General features: G+C 45.8%; 2 protein-coding genes across 4 annotated transcripts; one reads left to right on the plus strand and one right to left on the minus strand.

Annotated features, from left to right (window-relative positions):
- Positions 1-122: 122 nt before the first annotated feature.
- sympk (symplekin) lies at positions 123-8,453 on the minus strand. 2 transcript variants are annotated; one of them, XM_070976099.1, is made up of 27 exons: positions 8,289-8,453; positions 7,831-7,958; positions 7,577-7,642; positions 7,358-7,411; positions 7,156-7,229; positions 6,937-7,063; positions 6,516-6,765; positions 6,243-6,413; positions 5,867-6,106; positions 5,392-5,543; positions 5,158-5,308; positions 4,734-4,944; positions 4,498-4,648; positions 4,186-4,421; positions 3,925-4,006; positions 3,728-3,841; positions 3,493-3,640; positions 3,170-3,330; positions 2,383-2,491; positions 2,185-2,285; positions 2,010-2,100; positions 1,754-1,855; positions 1,393-1,580; positions 1,111-1,287; positions 932-1,021; positions 600-755; positions 123-495 (listed from the first exon to the last, which is right to left on the minus strand). In XM_070976099.1, the coding sequence occupies exons 2-27, from the start codon at positions 7,891-7,893 to the stop codon at positions 328-330; spliced, it is 3,633 nt and encodes a 1,210-aa protein (XP_070832200.1). In that variant the 5' UTR covers positions 7,894-7,958; positions 8,289-8,453; the 3' UTR covers positions 123-327. The 2 variants fall into 2 exon arrangements, with proteins under 2 accessions (XP_070832200.1, XP_070832201.1); XM_070976100.1 differs by having other exon boundaries at positions 8,285-8,385.
- A 1,043-nt stretch (positions 8,454-9,496) lies between these two features.
- LOC139340553 (solute carrier family 35 member F5-like) lies at positions 9,497-22,456 on the plus strand. Of its 2 annotated transcripts, XM_070976442.1 has the most exons (16): positions 9,497-9,661; positions 10,970-11,077; positions 11,589-11,730; positions 12,593-12,742; positions 13,197-13,259; positions 13,362-13,443; positions 13,997-14,190; positions 15,387-15,468; positions 15,591-15,678; positions 16,494-16,558; positions 16,705-16,809; positions 17,006-17,165; positions 17,368-17,458; positions 17,601-17,755; positions 19,173-19,273; positions 20,838-22,456. In XM_070976442.1, the coding sequence occupies exons 3-15, from the start codon at positions 11,596-11,598 to the stop codon at positions 19,252-19,254; spliced, it is 1,452 nt and encodes a 483-aa protein (XP_070832543.1). In that variant the 5' UTR covers positions 9,497-9,661; positions 10,970-11,077; positions 11,589-11,595; the 3' UTR covers positions 19,255-19,273; positions 20,838-22,456. The 2 variants fall into 2 exon arrangements, with proteins under 2 accessions (XP_070832543.1, XP_070832544.1); XM_070976443.1 differs by lacking the exon at positions 9,497-9,661 and having other exon boundaries at positions 10,954-11,077; positions 14,000-14,190.
- The last annotated feature ends 377 nt before the right edge of the window (positions 22,457-22,833 follow it).

Below are 22,833 nucleotides of genomic sequence, written 5' to 3' on the forward strand. Positions count from 1 at the left end.
CACAGGAAGGAGCTGTAGCTTGTTCGCTTTTTTTCTTTTGAAGCAAACCTAACAAACACAAACCCCTTACCTGGAGGGTGAACCGTAGATGTAATGAACAGATTCACGCTGAACCAAAGGCAAGCAGTGGAAAAAAAAAAACTGTGTTTCAGTGATTTATTTGCCAACTTGTTATGACATGAATGCATACGGGACATGTTCAAAGTTACCGTGATTTTTTTTTCCCTCAAAATCTGTTTTCTACAAAAAAAGAACATATAGATTAATTCTTGACAAGAAATCCTGAAAAATCAGTGTTTGCAGGGGGGAGAAATGTTCATCGAGAGCTCATTCTGCATCTTCGCCGCTGCTTCCAGCCTCTGGTCCTGTGACGTCAGCCTCAGCATCCTTTACTGGCTCCTGGAGGTCTGAAGGCTCAGGCTCGGTCACCTCCATCGGTTCTTCAGCTGGCTCTGCTTGAGGTGATGGTGTCTCGTCGTCTCTTGTCAAGTCCACCTGAAGAGAAACAAAAATGAGCTTACAGTTTGTAAATGACTGATTCTGGTTTTAATTACATTTTACACAGTGTCCCAACTGTTGGAATTAGGGTTGTCTCTGACCTGGGGGACAGCGTCACCTTCCTCCTGTATCACCGGATTAGACTCTTCTTGCTCTATTGGTTCCTCGTCATCGTTCATCTCGGCTGGATGTTGCTGGACTGGCGTCTCTTCCTCAGTGGGAGCCTCTTCTTCAGCCGGGGCAGGAACTGGTTCCACCTGTCCGATCAAACGAAGAGGAGGATACGACAACAACTTATGAATAAATGTTTTGTCGTATCACAAATGTGGACCATAATAAATTTCTGTACGTTAGACGTCAGGTGAGAAGCGGCTGCACAGACAATTCAGGCTAATCATAACGGCTACATCACTGAAGGATGTTCACCAGTTACCTTTTTCTCCATGACAGGCTCCACAGGTTTTGGTTCTGGTTTTTTATCTCCTTCCAGCACCGACATGATGGAGGCTGGTATGTGAGCTTGCTGTTACACAGAAAAACAGAGTCGGTGCGTGAGGAAATCCCGAGAGAAGACCGTAAATGAGGCTCAGCACACCTGGAAGCAGCTCTTACCTGATTGGGAGTGAAGGACTGGACGTGCTGCAGAAGAGGCTCTCTCATCTCTGGGCAGCGTTCAAACACGCTGGTCAGCTGTGCCGGCGGCAGCTGCAGGAGAACGCTGTACGACTGAGGCTTCGTCCTCTGGCAGCACTTCACAAATCCCTCCCACACCTTAGGATACTTCCACACCTACGAGGACAAATCAACCAATGCAAGTTAAAGTTAAGATGAAAGAATTCCTGGACACGAACGGCAAACGAAACCATGAATATCTGGCTGGAGTCTGGTGCTCACCTGCTTGACGATGAGGCGGGACAGGATGTTCATGACAAAGCCTCCCAGGCGGGGATACATGGTGAGGGACTGGATGACGGTGCGCATGAGCAGCATGGGGAGGGGACTCTGCTCCATCAGCTGCTGCATCACCACGGCCAAAACCTCCGATGTGTACACGTTCTTCTCCCCAAAGCACAGGTTGGTAGCTGCAGTGCAGACATTTTTTACATTTTTATTGGCAGCTGTTTGAGGCATGCAGCAGAGACTGATCGATGGAGAGGGTCACCTATCATCCTGTCAGACCCAAACCCATAATGCAAAAGACATTTAACAAACAGGCTAAATGATCTACTATTAGGTTTACTCTCTGAACACCGACCTTTTATGATGGACTTCATGTCACATTTGGTCGAGTCGATGTTGTGTAAGGCTATCAGCAGGTCTCCTGGCGTGAGAGGCGACACAGTTGAACTTCCCTCACCTGAAACACGACACACAACAGTGAACCGACGTCCGAGTCCTTCGCCTGAAAGAATCTTCTACACAAGCTGCCGATAAAGTTAAAGTTAAATGAGAAAATGAGACATGAGAAGGCAGCATGGCGTCCACCAGAGGGAGACATAAACGGCTCTTACTGTGCTGAGTGCCTAGAAGACGGTTGAACACCTCCTTCACGACAATCGGGTTGAGTTTGATAAGCTTGGGCAGAGCCTGGATGACTTCGTTCTGCACCAGGAGAAAAACCAAAATGATTAAAATGAAAGGAGCGTGACTGTTGAGTGTTAGTAAGATACCCAGGATGCACGTCACCTTTTCAAGGCCGTTTATGACTGGGATTAGGAAGCGAACGTCCGGCACTCGCTTGTGGTAAAGGTCTCTCACTCTCTCCACCAGCTCTGGAGATGGAGGCACTGAACAGAGGAAAGAAGGCTTATTTTACACTCAGCACTTTTTATTTTCCTTATTCTTGGTCTAAATCCTCCTGTACAGGTGAAAGGTGATTTTTACCCTTATCTGTCAGAATGTGCAGACAGCGAGTGACCAGAGTCTCTGCTCCTTTAGGACAGTTTTCAACCAAGAGCAGCAGCTCAGGAGAGTTCATGCCCATCCCACGGATCTGCAGACACGCAGGAAAAACAACACGAGAGGAGCGCTGTTTAATTCACGCTCGCCTCTGCAGTGAGGGAGGCTTCACTCAGCCCTCTGCGAACACAAACCGTTTCCTTACAAACATGAAACTGCAGTTTTTCCATTACAGGCAATGACGTGACATGACAGCAGGTGTGTTTGCTCCACTTGGATGTGTTTATGCTGTTCTGAGCTACACTGAGGAGGATGCACTCTGCACCGTTTGCTCTAATGTCGCTTGTGGTTAAACCAGTTAAAAACACATGAAGAAATAAACAAACATTCAGTCCAGACTTTGGCCTCTGGATTTTGTAATGCTCGGCTTAGCAGGCGCGTGTAACTGCTGGCTATCAGATGACAACATCCTCCTCCTCATGCCCACAGAAGCGTGTGCTAATTTCTGTTTTTGCTCCTCATCTTGGCACAAGTACTCAGTTGTCACCTGAGTGTAAATATGGCTGTTTTCATCTGAACAGCTCTAAATAGTTCTTAGGAGGAAGGAAAACAGTAGTTCTGCTTTTCCTGTATTTTTGATGCAAGAAGTGAGTGAGCTGTTTCGTTTAAGAGGAGCAATTCATGTCACACTGAGCTCTTTGAGAAGAACAAATAAAGAACTGAACGCTCTCCAGATGACAAAAGCCTGTCAGACAGCGAAGGGGTGACTTACAGGCTGCTCTATGGCTCGAAGCACGCTGCGCTTGATGTCCGCAATGGCCTCCGTGTAGACGGACGCCAGCTCGTGGACCAGCCGGTGGTTCAGAGGCAGCAGGGACAGGTAGAGGAACAGACACTGTCTCACGGTCTCTTCAGTCCAGGGGGCAGCCACCTCTGTCTCACCAAACACACAAAGCCGTGAGGTTACAGGAGTGGACCGAGAATGGGGAAGTTTGTATTTCTGGAAAAACAGTTTCTAGTTGGAAGTATTTTCGCAGAATCCAGGCAGTGAGGCTGTGCTGCACTGGGTCCGTCCTCTCTGCGGGTGTCACACACCTGTGTCTTTGTCGGCCCCAAAGAGTAGAGACGGAGGGTTGGGGTGGACCAGAAGCTGCATGTAGTTCAGGGCAAACTTCTCGATGTAGTCCCTGAGCTGGTCTTTCTCATACATGCGCTTGAGAAAGGCCAACGCGGTGGTCCGCACCTGTCGATAAGAACATGGCAACAGCAGGAGGAGTCAGCACAGCGGGAGAGTGAGCATGAATGAAACACGGACAAGAAACGTCATCACCTTCTCTTTTTCATGTGAGCTGAGGTCCAGAAGCACGTGCAGGTACTGAAACTGCCTCGAGGGCCGTTTGACGATGAGCTCCTTCAGCGTCGTCATGCCCAAATACACCCGAGACTGAAACACATCAGTGCCACAGCTGAGCAGACAGGTGGGAACGAGCTCGATATGAGACGCTGTGTCTCCACGGGATCACTCACCTCATCCTCGCAGTAACGGCGTATCACTTCCAACGCTGACTCTGTTATAACGGGAGCCTCCAGGACCAGTTTGGTGAAAAGTCTGAAAGAGATGGAAACAAAGTGTGACTCATTTCTGGCTGATTGCTGGCTTAATGTTCTGCTTGTGTTTGCACATCAGCAACACGCTGTGTTTTACCATTATTAGTCATTACAGGGACATAACCGGCACACCACATCAGTCCCTGTGTTTACATAAGAGCGCTGAGTGCTGTGTCTCACCCGTCCCGCTGCTCGGGCTTCTCCTGCAGGCCCGACAGCAGCGTGTACAGACAGTGGTCGTAGCTGTCCAGCAGCCCAGAGGGCAGCTGGCTGAGGTAACTGTTGTACTCTTGGAAAAGGAGAGAAAAAGCCAGGTCGCTCCTTGTCCTGATGTCATCCAGGATAAATTCAAGCACGTCTTCCTTCATCATCCCTTCGAACTGCGTCACGAGCCTGGAGAGGAGCTTCACTCTGACCTGCCGCACAGATTTATCGTGGTTATCCTCTAAAACAGGCACTGATTAAACCTCCAGTGGGGGGGTGATGACTTACATGGGACATGCCGCTTTGAGCAATCGCCTTCTCTGAATGCAGGATGCGTTTGACGGCTTTGGAGGTTAAATTCTCGATCTGGCTGTCTGACAAAGGCTGGACGACGTCTGACAATCGAAACACTTTCTTCCTCCCGCTCGCCCCCGCCATCCTGCAACAGAGCAAAGTCATGCAGGGTAATAAGTCTGATGAGGTGCAGCTCACAGTACTCGAGCCGTCTTTGCATCTTTGCTCACTTGGTTTGCACCGTGGGGAGGATGGGTTCAGGGAGCCTCTTCACTGTGGCGGACTGAGACTTTTCGCTGTAGCCTCCCACCACAGAGATGGCTTGTCCCATCATCACAGCTGGAACTTTGCGCTTGATGAGCTGATCTCTTGTGCCAGAGTCCTCCTCGTTGTCTTCTTCTTTGCCTGCGTCGTCTTGCCTGGCTTTGCACTGCTCCAGTCCTGAGATGACGTTTTTAAGCCAAACCAATAAAACATTTATCAAATATAGTTTCTGCAGTTCACATCAATACTGATCCAGAAAGTCCCTGAACTCAGCAAAGAGAAAGTCCTGCACACGACAGCGAGAAAGCGAATGAGCATCTTTCCCAAAATGTCGAATTACTCCTCACAGTCAAAACAGGCCTTTTCCTGCTGGATGCCTCTGATACTAACCTGGACCGATTCCAGCTGCAGTCATCTGCGTGGCCATCAGCCTGGCCAGATGTTTAATTTGCGCATCGGTGCCTGCTGACTCTACAGGTGTGTATGTGGCCTGGAAGGATGCTGGCATGACGTCAGGCAGGTACACCATGCTGATGAGCACCTAAACGACCAATCACAGATATAAGATAAGCTGTCGCACCATCAGACACACAGCACGGAGCAGAAAAGGCCTCGGCCGCTCACCAGGTTGGCCACGTTCTCGGGGTTGAGCAGCGGGTGCAGGAACTCGGCCGTGAGGTCAATGGCGGACTGCGCTACCGGAACAGCAGCTGGCTTTGGGACCGAGAGAGGGACCGGCTCCTCTTTATCCTCATCATCTTCAATCAGGGCAGGCTCTGAACACATTAAAGCAACATACTGGGTGTTTTCAGTGTCCAACACTTTCTATGGCAAGAGCACATTATTTCCACCAGGCTTCCTGACTCGATGTACTAGATTTGCTGCACTGACTCTACAGACAAACTCGAAACTTCAAACCAGTAAATACACAGAATATGTGAGACGGCAAGGCTCTAAAAACTACACAAACCTATGAAAGTATGCATAATGGGACAGAACCACAATCTTTTTGCAGCCTTTCTGCATTTTGGAGCAAATCAAAACCAGCAAACACACACTTTAAACATCAAATCAGAACATCTGGCTGATCACTGCTCACCCATCTTGACCTTCTTCCCCTCCGTGTATTGCTCGTGGCGAGGCCTTTTGCGCTGCTCCCGTGGCGCAGGTGTGGAGCGGGTTATCTCGCTCTGGGGCATTCCCAGGTCCAGCAGCAGAGTGCTGATCTGACCCTGGAACTCCAGGCTGCAGGGATGCTTGAGGACCGCCACCAAGTGCAGCTTCAGGTTCTTCCGCACGCTGCTGACCTGAGACTTGGCCAGAGTGGGCGGCAGGTTTGCTGCAAAGGTTCGAGGATACAGAAGAAAACTATCATTTAATATGTTCCAGTGGAGAGTCACATTAGGTACCAAGGACAAAGACTTACACTGGAAAAGAGGTTTTTTTGGTAGCAATATGAGGTCAGAAGCACTCACCATGCAGCGTCTCATAGGCCTGCACCACCTCTGACATGAACATCGGCCTCTGACGGGCGATGGTGGCCAGGGAGCCGAGCGCCGTGGTGAGGTTAATGCTGGAAATGGCCGGATGGACCATGAACTTCAGCAGCCTCTCCAGTGCAGTCTTTCCCTCCTCGCACAAAACGTCTGTGGATCCAAACAGCAGCAGTTTTAAAAGATGAGTCACACTCTGGGCTTAAAAATAAGTTAAGACATTACGTCCTCAGGACAGGATTCTAACATCCGTACCGTAACGAATGTACGAGTGATCTTTGGGAACTTTGTCCAGGCTGATGTCCCCCTCCTGTCGCTTGGGGACGTCGGAGTCTGACGTCCGCGGCGACAGAGTGATGATTAATGATTCTGTGAACTTGATAGCGTGAGTGCGAACGCCGTCGTTTTCGGAGTCCAGCAAGGCCAGAACATCGCCTTTCATCTGTGTGACCAGATCCCAGCATGCCTCCTGCCTCTCGGATACGGCTTTAGAGCGCACCAACCACTGGCAGGAAACAAGAAGAGAGCAGGGTTTGAACAGACATTAGTATTATTCATTGATTTTGTTCTGTATTCCCATGAAAGACCAGCTGGCATCAGATCTACACCATTAAATCTTTGGGCTAAATCACACCAAATCTGTGAAGGGCAGTATTTAACTGAGGCTTGTATTTACCTGCAGAGTAACTTTGTACAGCTGGCTGAGGGTGAGGATGGCCTTCTTCACCACGTTCACGCTGTCATCCCTCAGCAACATGTTCAGATTGGCGATCAGTCTGAGAAGGAGCTCATTGTCCCTTTTACTGGAAAACACATAAGAAAGAAAAAGAATCAGAATGTTGCAAAACCTTTTCTTCAAAATGCACAAGACGGAAAGATTTGTCTCGTAACTCACCAGGCTTCCTCTATGAAGCCAATGACAAACTTTCTCACTTCCATAGATTTGTCAGTCTGAAAAGCGATAATCTCCTACAGGACGGATAGAAATGTAAATGAACGTCTTTATTTACTTCAACGTTGCTATAATGTGAATACAGCTCATCCATTCACACAGCTTGTCTGTTTCAGTTCAGAAGGCTGCATACAGGCGCACTTACATCCAAGAAATTGTCAAGAAGAGAAGGATCCTTATTGATGATGAGCTCCTGGACCTGAAAATGACAGAAATGAACTGATTCTGTATTGTCCCCCATTGGGATATGGGATATGATCCAGTGCAGCAGTTTTGCATTAAAGTTAGCCCCAATTATTGTGAAACTGCTCATTACTGATGTTTCTGAGAGTGAAAATCGATTTCAAAAGAACAGATTACACACCTGTTTGAGCACCGTTAGCTTTTCGTCTGCAGGTATCAGGGCAGCCTGATTCAGAAGATCCACCACCTGGAAAGGAAAAGCAAACTTAATGAACTTCTCCTCATAGAGGTATTTATTTTTTATTGTTGGGACTACGTGAAAACAGACTTCTGGCTGCACCCTCACCAACATTCTGCAGAACATTAATAACTGAGATCACCCCATACAAATCCCAGATGTGCCCATGATGCAGTCTTAGGAAGTAAAAGGCTCACCCTCTCACTGGTGGTCATATCGATGACATGGGGAGTGTCCCCCTCCTCGGAGGAAGGCTCCATGATGCTGTTCTGCTTCCCTCACTATGTGGACAACATGGTCTTCAAAATCACATTAAAACTGGAACCTGTGTAATATATAAGTTAAGTAAACAAGGAAGTTATTTGAAGCCACATTTGTCCCGCCGGGATGAATAACAATGACGTTTAGTTTATGATTAGCTTTGAGTTAGCATGCTACACCTTAGTGACCACAACAATTCTCTAGAACAGATCTTCCCCATTAGTACTAAAATAAAGTAGTTTCAAAACATTAACAGCAAGGCTTTAACGATGAGTAACTTTTTTCAGGCAAAAACACTTTGTCCTCAGCTGGCGCGCTAGCCCCATGCTAACCGCTTTGCTAACCCTGTGAGCTGTTTTAACGTTATAATGACGCGTTTGTGATACTTACTTACCGCCACACCGACTCTTTAGTTTGTCGTAGCAAAGGTAATGAAAAATTACCAGTGTGATAGACTTAATAATGAAGCAGTTTTAACATAATCAATAAGATCAACACTTCTGATCGCTCAACAGGGAAGCTGCCATGTTTAATTGAAGAGTGGTGTCACTCTTCTTCTACTGTTTTTGATCGCGCAGCACAGAGACAGCTGCCACCTGCTGGACAAATGAATACCTACACAGGAAGGATTTGCCTTCAGTATGTTGTTACAGACATTATATACATACACTGATATTTATATTTCTTGAATTGCAGTACTTGTTTTTAATTTCTGTTTTCCCCTTTTCTTTTTTTCCCCTTCTTACTGTCATACATCAAAATACCAAGGCAAAGCCCTTGTATGGCAACATTTATTCGGCAATAAACCTTTATCGGATTCTGATGTTATTACGAACAGACAATATAAATTTTACAGTAACAAGCCAATATATAGGAAAGTTGTCATTTTATATAAACTAAGACTTCCCTCTAAACAGATGCAATACTAAGCAGGGTAAGATAAGACAAGATAAGATAAGATAAGATACAACTTTATTGATCCCTTGTAGGGGAAATTAAGTTGTTAGAGCAAACAAGTATTAAAAAGTAAAACAGCAAAAACAGTAGCACAGAAGGGTCAAGATAAAAAGCATACAGGATAAAAAATAAAAATCAACTATGTATATATAAATTATGTAAAGATTCTAAAAATACTGATACTAAAATACTGAAACATGATGAAACCTTCTAAGAGATTTCAAATTCACCGAACCGCAGTGTAGGAGACGAGGACTCATCAGTGCAAAGACTCAGAAAAAAGACCAAAATATGCCACTAGGTTTTAATACATGCCTTTTTTAAAAATTGAAATTTGAAAAGCTGACAAAATTGTGAACACAGCAGCTCCACACACTAGACACAAACAGGAATATTAAACACAATTTGAAGTCAATTTAAATATGACGACATATATACAGCCAATATCTAGATACAGATGCCTTAAATATGATCTTACATTACTCTCAGCTATCATATAAACACATACTGTCTGTGGACTAAGGATATTTATTCAGCTCAAACGGTCTAAGTGCATCAATTCATTTTTTAATGAATGAACATGACCTTTTAAGGAAGAGAGTCGCCCCTCTAAGACTACATGTCCCAGAATTCTCTGCACTACATAAGTGATGTCACCTGATAATGAAGAGGTTAGGGTGTGCTAATGTTTACAACCATTCGGCTGTCAGTAGTGTTATCGTAAAAACTGTGATTTAGTCGATATTTCAGCAGCGCAAGACACGACTAATCAACCATGGCGCAAGCTAAATGACCTCTTCTCACACCCAGGTAAAGAAAAACACAACTTTAATCAAGCATTTTAGGAATTAATCAAGCAAGCTGTTAGCGCTTAGCCTGTCAACGTTAGTTAACATTATCTGATATTGATAAACAGGTAAACGTAGCTAGCACAGCGTTGTTGCTTGCTAACGTTAGCTACACACATTAGCTGCAGCAGAACCAGATCCCGTCTGTGAACTAGCCTTAACTTTACTCTGAAACACAACACATAGCATCACTTGTTCACCTCCAGTCTGCAACAGTTTAATAGCTAGTAAAATAGCTAGCTTGCAAGCTGTTTTGCTAGCTCTGTGTGGTCGCAGATGCGGCTCAAATGACCACGAGAAAGTGGCTAATCGTTCACAGATGGGAAATTGGCCGTTAAACAAGTTAACTTACGATTCGTAGCTACGTACATTAACGTCACAGCTCCATTTTAACAGAAGTTGTTTACTATGAACACCACCCACAGCTGACATTTAGCCAGATGGCACTTAGCTAACTTCCATACTGTCATTGAACAGTCAGGAACTGTATAAGTACTGATACCACACTGGGAAAGTACTCCAATACAAATAAATGTCCAGCATTCAAAATCTTACTCAAGTAAGTAAAAGTATGCAAGAAGTGCTGACAGTATCAGAAGTCACAGTACTCAGTTAGCAGTAAAGTGTCCCCTGTCAGTGTTTTGCTATGAAATAATGTTGTTTTTGTTCAGTTCAATTCAGTTTCTATGCAACAGTATTTCTCAATACAAAATAAGATGTTGGTAGTTTAATTTTAGAATTTTTTTAGAAGTTTTTATAATCTCTACGTAATGTACATAATACATGGTTGGTTTTCTATCCTGTATACTTTGGCTGGCTCATTTGAAGTACTTTATGCACTGTTGTAGATTAATCTACAGCAATGCATCATATTCTGTAAGATCGTCACATGTTTGCAGCGTGGCCGTCCTGTGAGAACCACACATCTCCATCAGCCAGTTTTCAGCTTTGTGACGATGCATTTTCAGCTGATCCAAGAGGCTTTTTAAAGTTTATTTAGCTGAAGTTTCTGTAAAGGAGCATTTCATCCTTCAGTTCATCAGAAAAAATCTAAATCAGCACATTTGGAGATACGTGATTTTCACAGGACAGAGAGGATACGACAGATTGGGATCTGAAAGGAAACTAAAAGCTGTCTGACAGATGTCGTGGAGGAAAGTACGAAGTTGCAGAAGATGGAAATACTTAAACTTGTGCTTCAGTACAGGTTGTAGCCTCAGTCTTAGCTGTTGTTTTTTGTATTACTGCCTTGTTCCTTCTCTTGTGGCAGGGTTTTGTTAGCAGTGAGTCCTCTGGTCGCTCTTCACTGCGTCACACAGCGGATCTGAGCTGGCGCCTGGGAACAACATTTCAGAGTGTACGTTTTGCTGGCAAACAGGTGTGTACTGCAGCGTGAAAAAGGTGTTTCAGAGCTGCTCGCAGCTCTGCCAGGGTGTCGCAGTCATACTTTGCCTTTGCACTGCTCTGTGTCGTACCTTTCGCTCGCTTCTTGTGTGGCCTTGAGGAGTTTCACATGAAGTCAGAGCGGATTCCTGAATAACAAACAGTCGAACAGATTTGTGCTGGTTACGGTTGCTGTGTTCGCTGTCACAGTTCTGCATGATCGGCGACGCCGTGCAGAAGTTACTTCAGCTTCACCTCGTTTATGTGCTGCCATGCTTAATTATCTACAGCATTACATATCAGAGTTATATGTAATATTTGTATGATCTCTGCATTTTGAGTACGATATGACACAGAGCTTTCTGACTGGAAGACTTTCTTGTTTCATACAACCCTGATTCCAGAAAACTTGGGAAATACAACAGAATATTTTCTGGAATGAATTAATGATTAGTAAACGCTGAACGTCTTCCGTCTTCAACATGCTGTTGTTCATCTCTTTCCAGTGTGCTGATGGAGTGGGTTTACATCATGAACCGGGTGAGCTCTCAGGGAAGCTCTGCAGCCCAGCGGAGGCGGATGGCCCTGGGTGTGGTGATCCTCCTGCTGGTGGATGTCATCTGGGTGGCCTCCTCTGAGCTAACCTCAGTAAGTTAGTTTTCACACCTGCTGCAACGAAGAGGGGGCGCCGCTGTGCTAACCCAACCCTTAATACATGAGTTGAATTATTGATCTGTTAATGTTTAGTTAATGTTTAAGTAGGGCGGCACAGTGTCGCAGCAGGTAGTGCGCGTGCCTCACAGCATGAAGGTCGCTGGTTCGATCCCCGGGTCGGGCAGTGTGTGAAGTTTGCATGTTCTTCCCGTGCATGCGTGGGTCAGTTAGTGACTCTAAATTGTCCTTAGGAATGGTTGTCTGTCTCTATATGTTGCCCTGCGATTGGCTGGCTCAGGGTGCACCCCGCCTCTTGCCCGATGACAGCTGGGATAGGCTCCAGGAAGGGAAAGGGATAGTCAGGTATAGATGGATGGATGTTTAAGTATTAAACACTGTAGGTCCTCTTATCACTTTATGTACTTTTGGACAGTTAAAACCATTTCAGCGTCAAACATAAACATCTTAAATGTTCTCTGTTGGAAAGCAGCAAACATGCAGCCTGTCACAGTCCAAAAAGTGTTTCGGACAAGCGAGAGGAAAATCTGAACAAAGACAGCAGCTGCAGCCATCAGACGCATGAACTGAGCAAAAAGTACAACGAATCCTTCTGCAGTGAAAGCATGAAGTGTCACATTATACTGAGTCAATATCGTTTGTTACTCTCCTCCTGTGGAAAAATTATATTTAACTTGACAAACTTGAAAAGCGAAAGAAAATAAACAGGAGCGGCTGAAACCTGTGAGACCAAACCTGCTTCTTGAGAGCGTGAAAGTGTGCAACTTCCCAGCCTGCAACACATTTCAGTTAACCAAAGCAAGCTGTTACATCCTCCTCCTGTTCCTTCTTCCCACAGTACATTTTCAAGCGACAGGAGTACAACAAACCCTTCTTCAGCACGTTCGCCAAGACCTCCATGTTTGTGCTGTATTTGCTGGGCTTCCTGCTGTGGCGGCCCTGGAGGCAGCAGTGCACTGGCACTCTGAAACGCCGGCACTCTGCGTTTGTGAGTAGTTAAGCCTCGCTCTCACCACACGGGGGCAGTGTGTTTAAATGTTTGAAATGCTATGTTTTCTCCGAACAGTTCTGACAGTGATGCTGAATCACAACCCAGCCTCTCCGTCAGGTTTATGGACTGTGTTTTTCTTAGTTACGTTTGCATCAGCAGCAGAAAGGCGTGAAGGAAAACCTCGAGGAAATCCTGGATTATGACCGATTTTATTTACCAGAGCAGACTGTTTGTCTTTTGACAGCCTAAAATATGGCTCCATTACACTGAGTCTAGCTCACTTAGAAGAATATTTATTTCACGAATAAAACCAGGCACATTTGTTGATGATGGAAAGCAACGTTTTTAAGTTCTGGGTTGAGCCTTTGAGACACTGTGAGTGAACTGAAATCCAGTCAAAATCAGAATTCTTGGTTTTGAAACTGAGGCTTTGATTTGCTTGTTCCTGCAGTTCGCTGATGCCGAGGCCTACTTCGCACCCTGCACCACTGACACCACTGTGAACAACTGTTTGGTACGTAGCTGAAGTGTTGACAGTGGAGGGATCCCACTGCGCAAACACAGACCAGTTGTTTAACATCTGTAAATGTCTGACTTTCCCTTCGACTGTGTGCAGAGTGAACCACTGTATGTTCCAGTGAAGTTCCAGGATGTACCTGCTGAGCCGTCAAACTGTTTAATCGGAGACTGTGAATCTTGTGAGTACGCAGCTGCTGATGTTTCACTGATGTGTGATTGACCACCTCATGGTCGACGACGGAGGGCAGTGGTGAGCTGTGAGAAGAGATAAAATCATTGTTCAGAGCCGGTGTGAAAGCAGTGCAGGCTTTGATTTCTCCTCTTTTCTGTCACATACCCTCATAATAAAACCAAAATTAAGAGCAAAAGGATTTTGCTCTCCTCTGTCTCGGCTGGAAAAATCTGATTAGTCTTTTGTTTCTGTACTTTTTAGTGATGCAGCTCAGGAAAGCTGCAGTGACCTCAGTTTCTAGAGCTGCCTGAGAGGCTGCTGAACAGCAAAGCGTCTGAGGCCGTTTGTTGGGTCTCTGATGTTTATGTGTTTTCATGCGTTCATGTTTTCAGCAGCTGTGCTTAAAGCGACGTCATCAGGCTGCGGCAGCTGATACGGATGATGCGTAATGAAACGATTGTGCTCAAAACAGCATCGTTTTCTGTGTTTGGCCGTTCAAATAAAACCAGTTTCTCCTTCCCTCTGTCGGCTCACTCCTCTCTCTCCATTTGCGCCTCCAGCAGCTTCCAAAAAGCAGCGGGTGCGTTTCAGTAATATCATGGAGGTGCGTCAGCTGCCTTCCACTCAAGCCCTGGAGGCCAAACTGTCCCGCATGTCCTACCCAGCTGCCAAGGACCATGAGGCCATGCTGCGCACGGTGGGCAAGCTAACGATCACAGACGTGGCCAAAATCAGCTTCTTCTTCTGCTTTGTGGTGAGTAAAGTCAGCAGGAATGCACTCAAAGATCTTTTTATTATTAAAGCTGCAAACATTTGCTACGCCCTGCGTTACACGTTTCTTACCAAAACACACTGTGTGTATCCTTATAATAACAACATGACCATGTGAGGGGGGTCGCTCAGAGTGATGAACCTGCAGAGATCATCACCTGAATCTGCAGCTTCTGTCTGGTTCACACTGCTCTGTGTCGGCCGCAGCTGTTTTTAGTGAATAATCTCCAAAAGGCAGCTGAGCTCTACCTGCTCAGCACCTCACGGCAGAAACACGACGACCAAGTGGTGAACATAGCAGAGCATTTAGCAGCTAAAGAGCCAGATATTTCCCTCAGGAGCAAAGAGACCAAAAACAAAAAGCTTAAAAGAGCCTCTTATAGAGCCTAATTAATAAGATTCTGTTGGTGTTATTCAGATGGCGAGTGATGTGTTTTGCTGTTGCTCTTAACACATATGAATGATGTAACTGAGCAGAAAGTGATGGTTTATGAGCGTCACACCCGCAGGTCATTAATCACAGAGCCTTTTTAGTGATGAACTGCTTTTAATTTGTGACTCATCCTCCCCACGAGAACGATAACGAGCGTCTGGGAAATATTAAAGCCGAGCGTGTGACGCAGGCCTACACGTGATCACTTCAAAACGCAAAAAGTTTGGGAATTATCGTACTCTGAGGTTTGATGCATATTAAAGGAAGCCTGAAATAAATAGTGTGCAAAGAGGCTGTCTTAATCACACAGCAGACTAGGCCCTCAAAGAGCGAACAGTGAGTCGTCATCAGGATGATAATCAGCTTTTCTGTTAACGTGCCAGATATCAGCTGCAGCCCTTTGAAACCAGCGAGACGATGCCTAAAACGTACAGACGGACTCCATAAAGGCAGAAGCCGTGCAAGCAAGCAGCACGACGCAGCAAAACGCAACCAAGCGATGCTGAGTATAGCCGTGTGCAGAGCAGCACCAGGATGTAAATAAGATACAGCAATCACGATCTTGATGAAGAAACGTTAGAATGCGTTACGTGCACAGAGCTTTAACGCGCGACGGTGGAAGAATTCTACATCATCGAGCCGTTCAAAGCTGGACGAACACGTGACGCCTACCTTCACGGCGTCACTTAGACGGGCTCACAGGGCTTTTGTTGTCATGTTGTCCCCTCTGCCTGCTTCTCTTCCAGTGGTTCCTGGCTAACTTGTCCTATCAGGAAGCCCTGTCCGACACGCAGGTCGCTATCGTCAACATCCTGTCATCCACCTCAGGTGACTCTCTCTTTCCGTCTGTATGAAAACAGTGTGGAAAATACAAAGTTAGCCGTCATGTGTTGATTTAACCCAAAGAGACGTACGTCCACTGCTTTGAGCCGACTCTTCTCCCTCCTCAGGCCTGTTTACGCTCATCTTAGCGGCCATATTTCCCAGCAACAGCAGCGACCGTTTCACCTTGTCCAAGCTGTTAGCTGTGGCTCTGAGGTAGGACATGATGTCTTTTTCGTGTTTCACTCGGCTTTCCAACTTTTGTCGTGACGTTATGTGTGTGTCCCTGCTTTATGTGTCTGCTTCTGAAGTTGACTGTGATGAGCACACCGCTCTGAGTGCTCTGGCTGTGTGTTTAAACTCATTATCCTGATCAGAGTCTCACCCAAACATTGTCATTTTCTCGCAGTCATTTTCTCCTGAAGTATCTGATATGATAAGTGTAAACACACATCAGCTACTGTGATTATGCACCGTGATTTCAAGGCATCGAGGTTCCTTTATTGTCATTTTACGGCACAGGTTGTGCAATGAAATCTAAGTTTATGACTGAGTGATGTAATGCCGTCTTCACCGGAGGAGCTTTAAATCTTTTGTGAATATCCGCCGTCCTGAGGGACAACTCCATCCAACAAAACATAAACTCTGAACCCATTATGCTGCGTTTAATATCCCCCTGGCCTATTGTGGCATTGCTGATACATCCAAGGTCAAGTCAGCCCTTTCATTAACTGCCACAGTGTTGTTGGTTTCATCCAACGCTCTCTTATTGTGGAAACTGTCGCCAACCATATTCATATTAGACAAACCCTGAAAGGCCTGACTAAAAGGCCCAACAATAAGAGAAGAGCAATGATGATAATAATATGTCAGACATGTTGGAAATGAAGCGTCTGTACACTGAAGGACCTGTGTAATTCCTGGTGCGCAGGCTGTGAATGTTGGACTCTGCAGGCCTCTCTCATGATTTGATCTCATTATAAAGTGATTTCCTTCCTTCACCACTTCATGCGGCATCTCCTCTTGTTTAGCATGGGAGGTGTTGCCCTCGTGAGCTTCTCCAGCATGGACAACCCCGATGAGAAAGGCGCCGTAGGTACGCACGGTGACAGCCCGTACCCGTCACTCCTTCACATCGCTGTTGTGCCGTGAAATTGCACTTTGCCCTCTTGCCTAATGGTGTTGAATTAATACAGTTTGAAAACCTCGCTCCAGACGTAATTGACTTTTAAATTCATGCAGGCTCTTTGTGGTCACTGGCTGGGGCGATGCTGTACGCCGTCTACATCGTGATGATCAAGAGACGAGTGGATCGGGAGGACAAGCTTGACATTCCCATGTTCTTTGGTAAGCAAATGCTCCGAATATATGTCTTTTTTTAAAATGCGTACCAGCTGTTGCAGTTATTTCAGTCACTAACAGCATCCTCAGTAATGTTCACGCCCTGCCTCTGACGCCTGCTCAGTATAACAGTTTTATTCCACGAAGTTGTCGCCGCTGCGGCTGACAGACGTCTGAGCGCGAGCTTCTGTTTGTCTCTCAGGGTTTGTGGGTCTGTTCAACCTGCTGCTGCTGTGGCCGGGCTTCCTCCTGCTCCACTACACGGGCTTCGAGGCCTTTGAGCTTCCCAGCCAGCTGGTGTGGACGTACATCCTCATTAACGGCCTCATCGGAACCGTTCTCTCAGAGTTCCTGTGGCTCTGGTGAGCACCTGACCCGTAACGTATTCAGGTCACAGCTCTGGCACCAAGTCATCACAGTTTACATTTTCTATAAGGACTTGTGCGTACTCTGATGTTAAACTCAGCTGCTCTGACTTGAATCTCGTAGACCTTCAGCTTGAAGAACACAGTGTTTCAGAAGCTTTTTAATGCCGTGACCGGTGATGCTGCTCTCTCTCCACAGGGGCTGTTTCCTCACATCGTCTCTAATTGGGACTCTGGCATTGAGCCTCACCATCCCACTCTCTATTATGGCAGATATTTGCATGCAGAAGGTAAGTTTTCTTCCTCCTCATTCTGCCTTTAGTAAGTCAAATATGTTGAATGAATGATTGTTCCCAAATCAGTCAAGCAATGTGAAGTCCAGTAGTGACAGCAGTTGTAAGTAGTCACTTGTCTCCGTGTGTGCGTGGACAGGTACGGTTCTCGTGGCTGTTCTTCGCCGGGGCGGTCCCCGTCTTCCTCTCCTTCTTCATCGCCACGCTCCTGTGCCACTACAACAACTGGGACCCCGTCCTGGTGGGGCTGAGGAGAGTATACGTCTTCATCTGTAGGAAACAGCGCATCCACAGGTACGCACAGGCTGAGTCTACAGAGAGATAACAGGTGACACCGCGGCGGCGGGGCGGACATGTTGGTGGTTTTCAGCTCAGAGAGCGGAGAAGTGGCTGATTGCATTAAAGCGTTTCGTTCCTCGTTTTCCGCACACAGTTTCTAGATTGATTTCTTTCCTTTCAAGCAGCCGTTGAAAAGCCATTTGCAGAGACGTCACACTTGTGTGAGTCAGAGTGTGTAATCCATCAGAGAGAAAAGTGCAGCACTTATTCTTTTTGGCAAGGTTACACGAGCAGGGACTGTTTCTAAAACGTGTAGTTTGTGTTCAATATGCAGAAAATCTCAGCAAAACAACTCAAAGCAGTCTCAGAAACGACTGCTCGAAGGCGCTCCGCTTCCACTTGCAATCAATGCTGGAGCAGCAACAGAGATGTGACGAAGCCAGCGGCCAGCGATTTCACAACGAGGCCACAGTGAAGCTCTGTCTCTGAAGTTTCCTGTCTTTAAAATCATCTCAGAAATATTCTCTGTGACTCATCTGGCTGTCCGTCCAGCCTCTGCAGGCCAGCAGCGGGTGTGTATCACTGACAAGAGCCACATGTGGGGGATTTAGTACAAAATTTGGACCAAAAAATGGAAAAAATAGTTACATTTTCCGCATTAAAAAAGTTGAAATGTTGGACTGTACCATCACATTATGAAGGGGTGGTTTCAGTCCCTGATTTCGTCCTCATTACAAAGTGTAACTTCAGCTTTCACAAATCTCATTTTCATTGTGTCTTAATTGCCTGTATTTCATTAGGCTATAAAGACAAAGTTGATTTGAGTCTGTATTCAGGGACTGATCACATGACTGTGTCCTCCCCACCGCCGTCACTGCCAGGTGTCTCTCTTCCTTCAGACGATGTGTTAGTCACATTGGCTGCCTCAGTAGCGTCAGATGCGGTTACTATGGGATCTGTGACGCAGCTGCAACACGAGTGTAAACACACACACACATACGCTTAATGGGTGAAAAAGCTGCTTCCACTACACTGCTTTCAAAGGAAAAAGGACGTTTGTTCAGTGCAAACACACACATCTGGGACCAGATGAGTGTGTTTTCTGAGCTGGAAGTCAGAGTTAAAGTCTGAACTCAAAGTGAGCTGTTGTGATGTGTGGCCTATTAAAAATGAGCCGACCTTAACTCTGCCGCACACTCTTCTTCTCTGACATCCTCACAAGGACAATAGACTCAGTTTGTAGCTCGCAGCCTCGCCAAGTCAAGTCCGTAATCAGATGTACATGCTCCGCTGACTCGCCTCTCCGCGGCAGTTATGCTCTCCATTCTTCTGTGAATGCTTGTTCCCGTTTGCTGAGGGATGATTATAATAATGATGGTTGTCAAGATGATGACTGTGATGATGATTGACAGGCCGTTCCCTCCGCCCACAGGCTGCCAGAAGACAGCGAGCAGTGCGAAAGCCTTATCCCTCTGCACACCATCTCCCCCAACGAAGGAAGCTTCTGCTCGTGATCCCGCAGCCGAACACAAAGTAAATGATTCACTCGGCCCTTGCTGGCTTTGGCCTGTGTTTGCCGTGTTTGTTTGTGTGCATGTTTGTGTGCTTGTACAGAAATCAGCTGTGTCTTAAAATCCCAAACTAAAAACAACAGATTTTTAAATGAATTATAGTCATGCACGTTTTTTGCAAAATGAAAAGGGTGGCTCCTCTGCTGTTCCCCTTCAGCATCTTTGTGCTCTTTGTTTTTTGTCGAGCGGCTCAGCCTCGTTTCCGCAGCAGCTCGGACACAGTTAGCGACCAGCCGGTGGACGTTTAGCAGCTAAAGAGCTGGATATTTTCCCATTTTACTTAATGCCTTTTGATTTCAGCTTGCTCTGCTGCCACCAAGTGGCCAAAAAGCTCAACTAATGCAGCTTTAATAATAACAGTTTGGTCGATTTGTGTCCCAAATAATGGATGTCTTCTTCTACGTCCCCCCTGCCTCCGTTCAGGTGTTTGTCTCAGAACATCTGCTGAGGTTTTGTCTGTTTGTCTCGCCTCGCTGCTCGGACATGGCGGTGAGTTAGAGAGACGCAAGACGAGCAGGACAGGATGATCATCATGTAAATATTTGAGATCAGAGATCGGCCACCCGCTCCACAAAGTCTGCGTCGCCCCGTCTCCTCGCTGTTCAGAGGTTTAGTCGAGCTTTTCTCGTCTGCCTCCCAAACCAGCAGGGCAGAGGGAGATTTGAACTCAGCATGTGGCTCTAACAGAGGCGTTTGTGGGGAATGAAAACAGTGACTCAAACCTGTCTGCTGGGTGTGGTGTCGGATGGAGGAGCAGCTGCAGGTGTGCACGACTGGGTGTCCAGTTGTATGATTATTCAATCAAACCATTAACCTTTTGCTATTTTTAAAGCTCTGTTTAATCTACACGGTGTCAAAAAACAGCCGTCATGGCCTCAAAGCCCAAAGCTTTTCAGCTGATCACGATATAAGAAGAGCAAAGCAGAAAATCCTCTCAGTGAGAAGCCATTGACTGAAATGATGAATGGACGGGATGATGAGTCCCCTCCATGCACCAAAAGGAAAATCTCTCCAACTTTTGAAGTATTTGGATTTTTCATACTTTATTAAATTCCTTGTATGTTTAAATCTGACCTCTAAACATGAAGGCTTCTTTACTGCTCTTATCAGGAAATACTGACTCCTTTGTTTCGTCTTAAAATACTGGCGTGAGCTCACTAAATACCCTCATGTGTCATTTTATAAACTTGAGGATATAAAATCCTCTCAGGTGGCCAAAACCCCCAAATTCCCAGAAAAAAATGGAGCACTGTGTTGACTGTTTGCCTCGTGGTTAGCTTCATGTGCGTAGCTACTGTGCATTTAAAACACTTGCATAGTTTTAGCATTAGCATTAGCTTATGCTACATAGCAATCCGCCGCTAGTAGGATAACGCACCCAAATCTCTGACCGAGCTGTCGGCGGTGGTGCTGCATTGTGAAAGAATGTCTAGTTATGCTGCAGCAAACAAACGTGTCTGTGCACATTTCTGTTTATCGACGATATCGTTTGTTTTCTCATCATATTTTTTAATCTGTCTCCAAAGGTGGCGAACGTGGATCTTGCCGAGCAGACAATCTGGAAGCTTTCAGAGACATTGAACTACCCCAGTGCCTCAGAGTAAAATCTATTTATTTTCTACAGTGTTGAGACAACGAATCCGTTTATACAAGTCCATTTTTGTTTTCTGTTTTTACTTTTTTTTCATGTTTTCTGTGTAAAAAAAGAACCGTCATGGTGCTCAAGGTGCTGGACATTATCGGTGATCACTATAGTGTCGTGTGACCAAATGAAACGGTACATTATAACACTAACAGAGGCAGAGAAACTGTGTGTTTCTTTAAAAATCTGAGTTCAGACGGACGTCCTTTTGTTCGTCCACAGGCCTTTTGAAGCCTTGCTGCTTGTTTGTGAGTGTGTGAAGCTGACGCGGTGTGTTTTCACAGACGACCATCTGTCAGACACGCAGGTGAAACCTCTCCATTTTGACTGCCTTTGTCGGAGTGAGCCTGCTTTCCAAACACACACACACACACACACACACACACACACACACACACACACACACACACACACACACACACACACACCTCCTTGAATTTGTGCACCGCAGCACCATCGCTCATTTCAACATCTGGATGTGCAGTGCCATCTGGCGCAGTGCACAGGTTCACGTTCCCGGCCTCGGCGGCCAGAGTAATGACAGAACCGCCCGGGTGACCTCTGCGTGTGACATATTGTCCACTTTGTTTGGACCTCTGGGGGTTTAAAACACTGTCCTGGTAGAATTTGACATTTTAACACCTCACATCCAAACATATCTTTTTTCCCATCTTGCACTCGTCTTAATTTTCCGAATGAAATCACACTACAGCTGCGTATGAGAGCCGGCTGGACCTCTGACAGAGCTGGATCATGAAGACAAACTGTGACAGAGACATAATCTTCGTGTTTGAATATGAACTCATTGTAAGCCGTCCGCCATAAGCTACACAATGCCTCGCTGCAATAACGGTGGTGTGCTTCTCAGAACGAGTGTAAATACTGTACACAGACGCGTTAACAGAGGCTTGATGTTTGTGAATCCATATGACCACTGCAGACTCCTGCTCTGAGATCGTGTATCATACTTTATGTGTCACTGTTGGAGATTACTGTTTGCAACCACATTCTCTTTTACTTGCAGCTGATTGGATGGTGGTGTCTGATCAGTTTCTCTAGCAAGGTGAAACCGTCTTCCTGTTGTATGAAGTGGAGGAAGCGATGACGGACCGTGGGGGTTAATGAGGGTCGAGCACTTTGAGTGACAGGTGTCTCCTCCTCCTTCTCCTCCGAAAGCTTTGGCAGGATGATCCGTTCACGCAGTGGTCATGTTCCCGTGTTGTCTGGTTGGATCTGAAGAGACTTCTTTGTGTTTTATCTTTTATCGGTGGTGCTTGTGGAATCTGTATGATTTTTATGTGATTATCTCTTTTTCTTTCTCAGGTTCTCTGTCTTGTTTTTCATATCTTTGACTTTTAAGTGTCATTAATGAAGAGATCTAAAAGAAGGCCTGGAAGAAGACTGTAACAGTAACTTCCCTTTTATCAACCTCAGCTCTTGAATTATCTTTTTATTTTGCTGTTTTCATACTTACACTGCACTATTAAAATATATCTTTTTAAATCTCTGCGTTTAATGGCATTTCTCTACGGGATTAGAGACGTCGTGAATGTTGCTGAGATGTCAGAGCAGCTGAATTTCTTCGTCCACAGCTGGGTGTTAGCGCCACCATCAGACCAACTGGGGGATTATTAGACTGATGCAGCTGCGTTTTGCTGCCTGTCGTTGCCAAACTACCAAAGCTGCTAGCTGTGCTAGCAGAATGTTTGTGGTCACTTAGCAGCAAAATATTTTGCTGAAACTTGCCATGAAACTTTCCACAGGCGTTCATGATCCCCAGAGGATCAGTTCTACAGATTGCCTTTCATATATCAGTAAATGTCAATGTTTAATCAATGGATTTTGCACCATCATAATTTCTTATCATTATGATCAAATAC

This window comes from Chaetodon trifascialis, chromosome 12 (genome assembly GCF_039877785.1).
Source record: "Chaetodon trifascialis isolate fChaTrf1 chromosome 12, fChaTrf1.hap1, whole genome shotgun sequence".
In the NCBI taxonomy this organism is placed as follows: domain Eukaryota; kingdom Metazoa; phylum Chordata; class Actinopteri; order Chaetodontiformes; family Chaetodontidae; genus Chaetodon; species Chaetodon trifascialis.

Coding starts and splice junctions, on each gene's coding strand:
- sympk (XM_070976099.1), bottom strand. CDS start 7,893: ATGGAGCCTTCCTCCGAGGAGGGGGACACTCCCCATGTCATCGATATG. Junction 7,643..7,830: donor ATATGACCACCAGTGAGAGG/GTGAGCCTTTTA, acceptor TTTCCTTTCCAG/GTGGTGGATCTTCTGAATCA. Junction 3,842..3,924: donor GCCGTTACTGCGAGGATGAG/GTGAGTGATCCC, acceptor GATGTGTTTCAG/TCTCGGGTGTATTTGGGCAT.
- LOC139340553 (XM_070976442.1), top strand. CDS start 11,596: ATGGAGTGGGTTTACATCATGAACCGGGTGAGCTCTCAGGGAAGCTCT. Junction 13,260..13,361: donor CCACTGTGAACAACTGTTTG/GTACGTAGCTGA, acceptor GACTGTGTGCAG/AGTGAACCACTGTATGTTCC. Junction 17,166..17,367: donor TCAGAGTTCCTGTGGCTCTG/GTGAGCACCTGA, acceptor CTCTCTCCACAG/GGGCTGTTTCCTCACATCGT.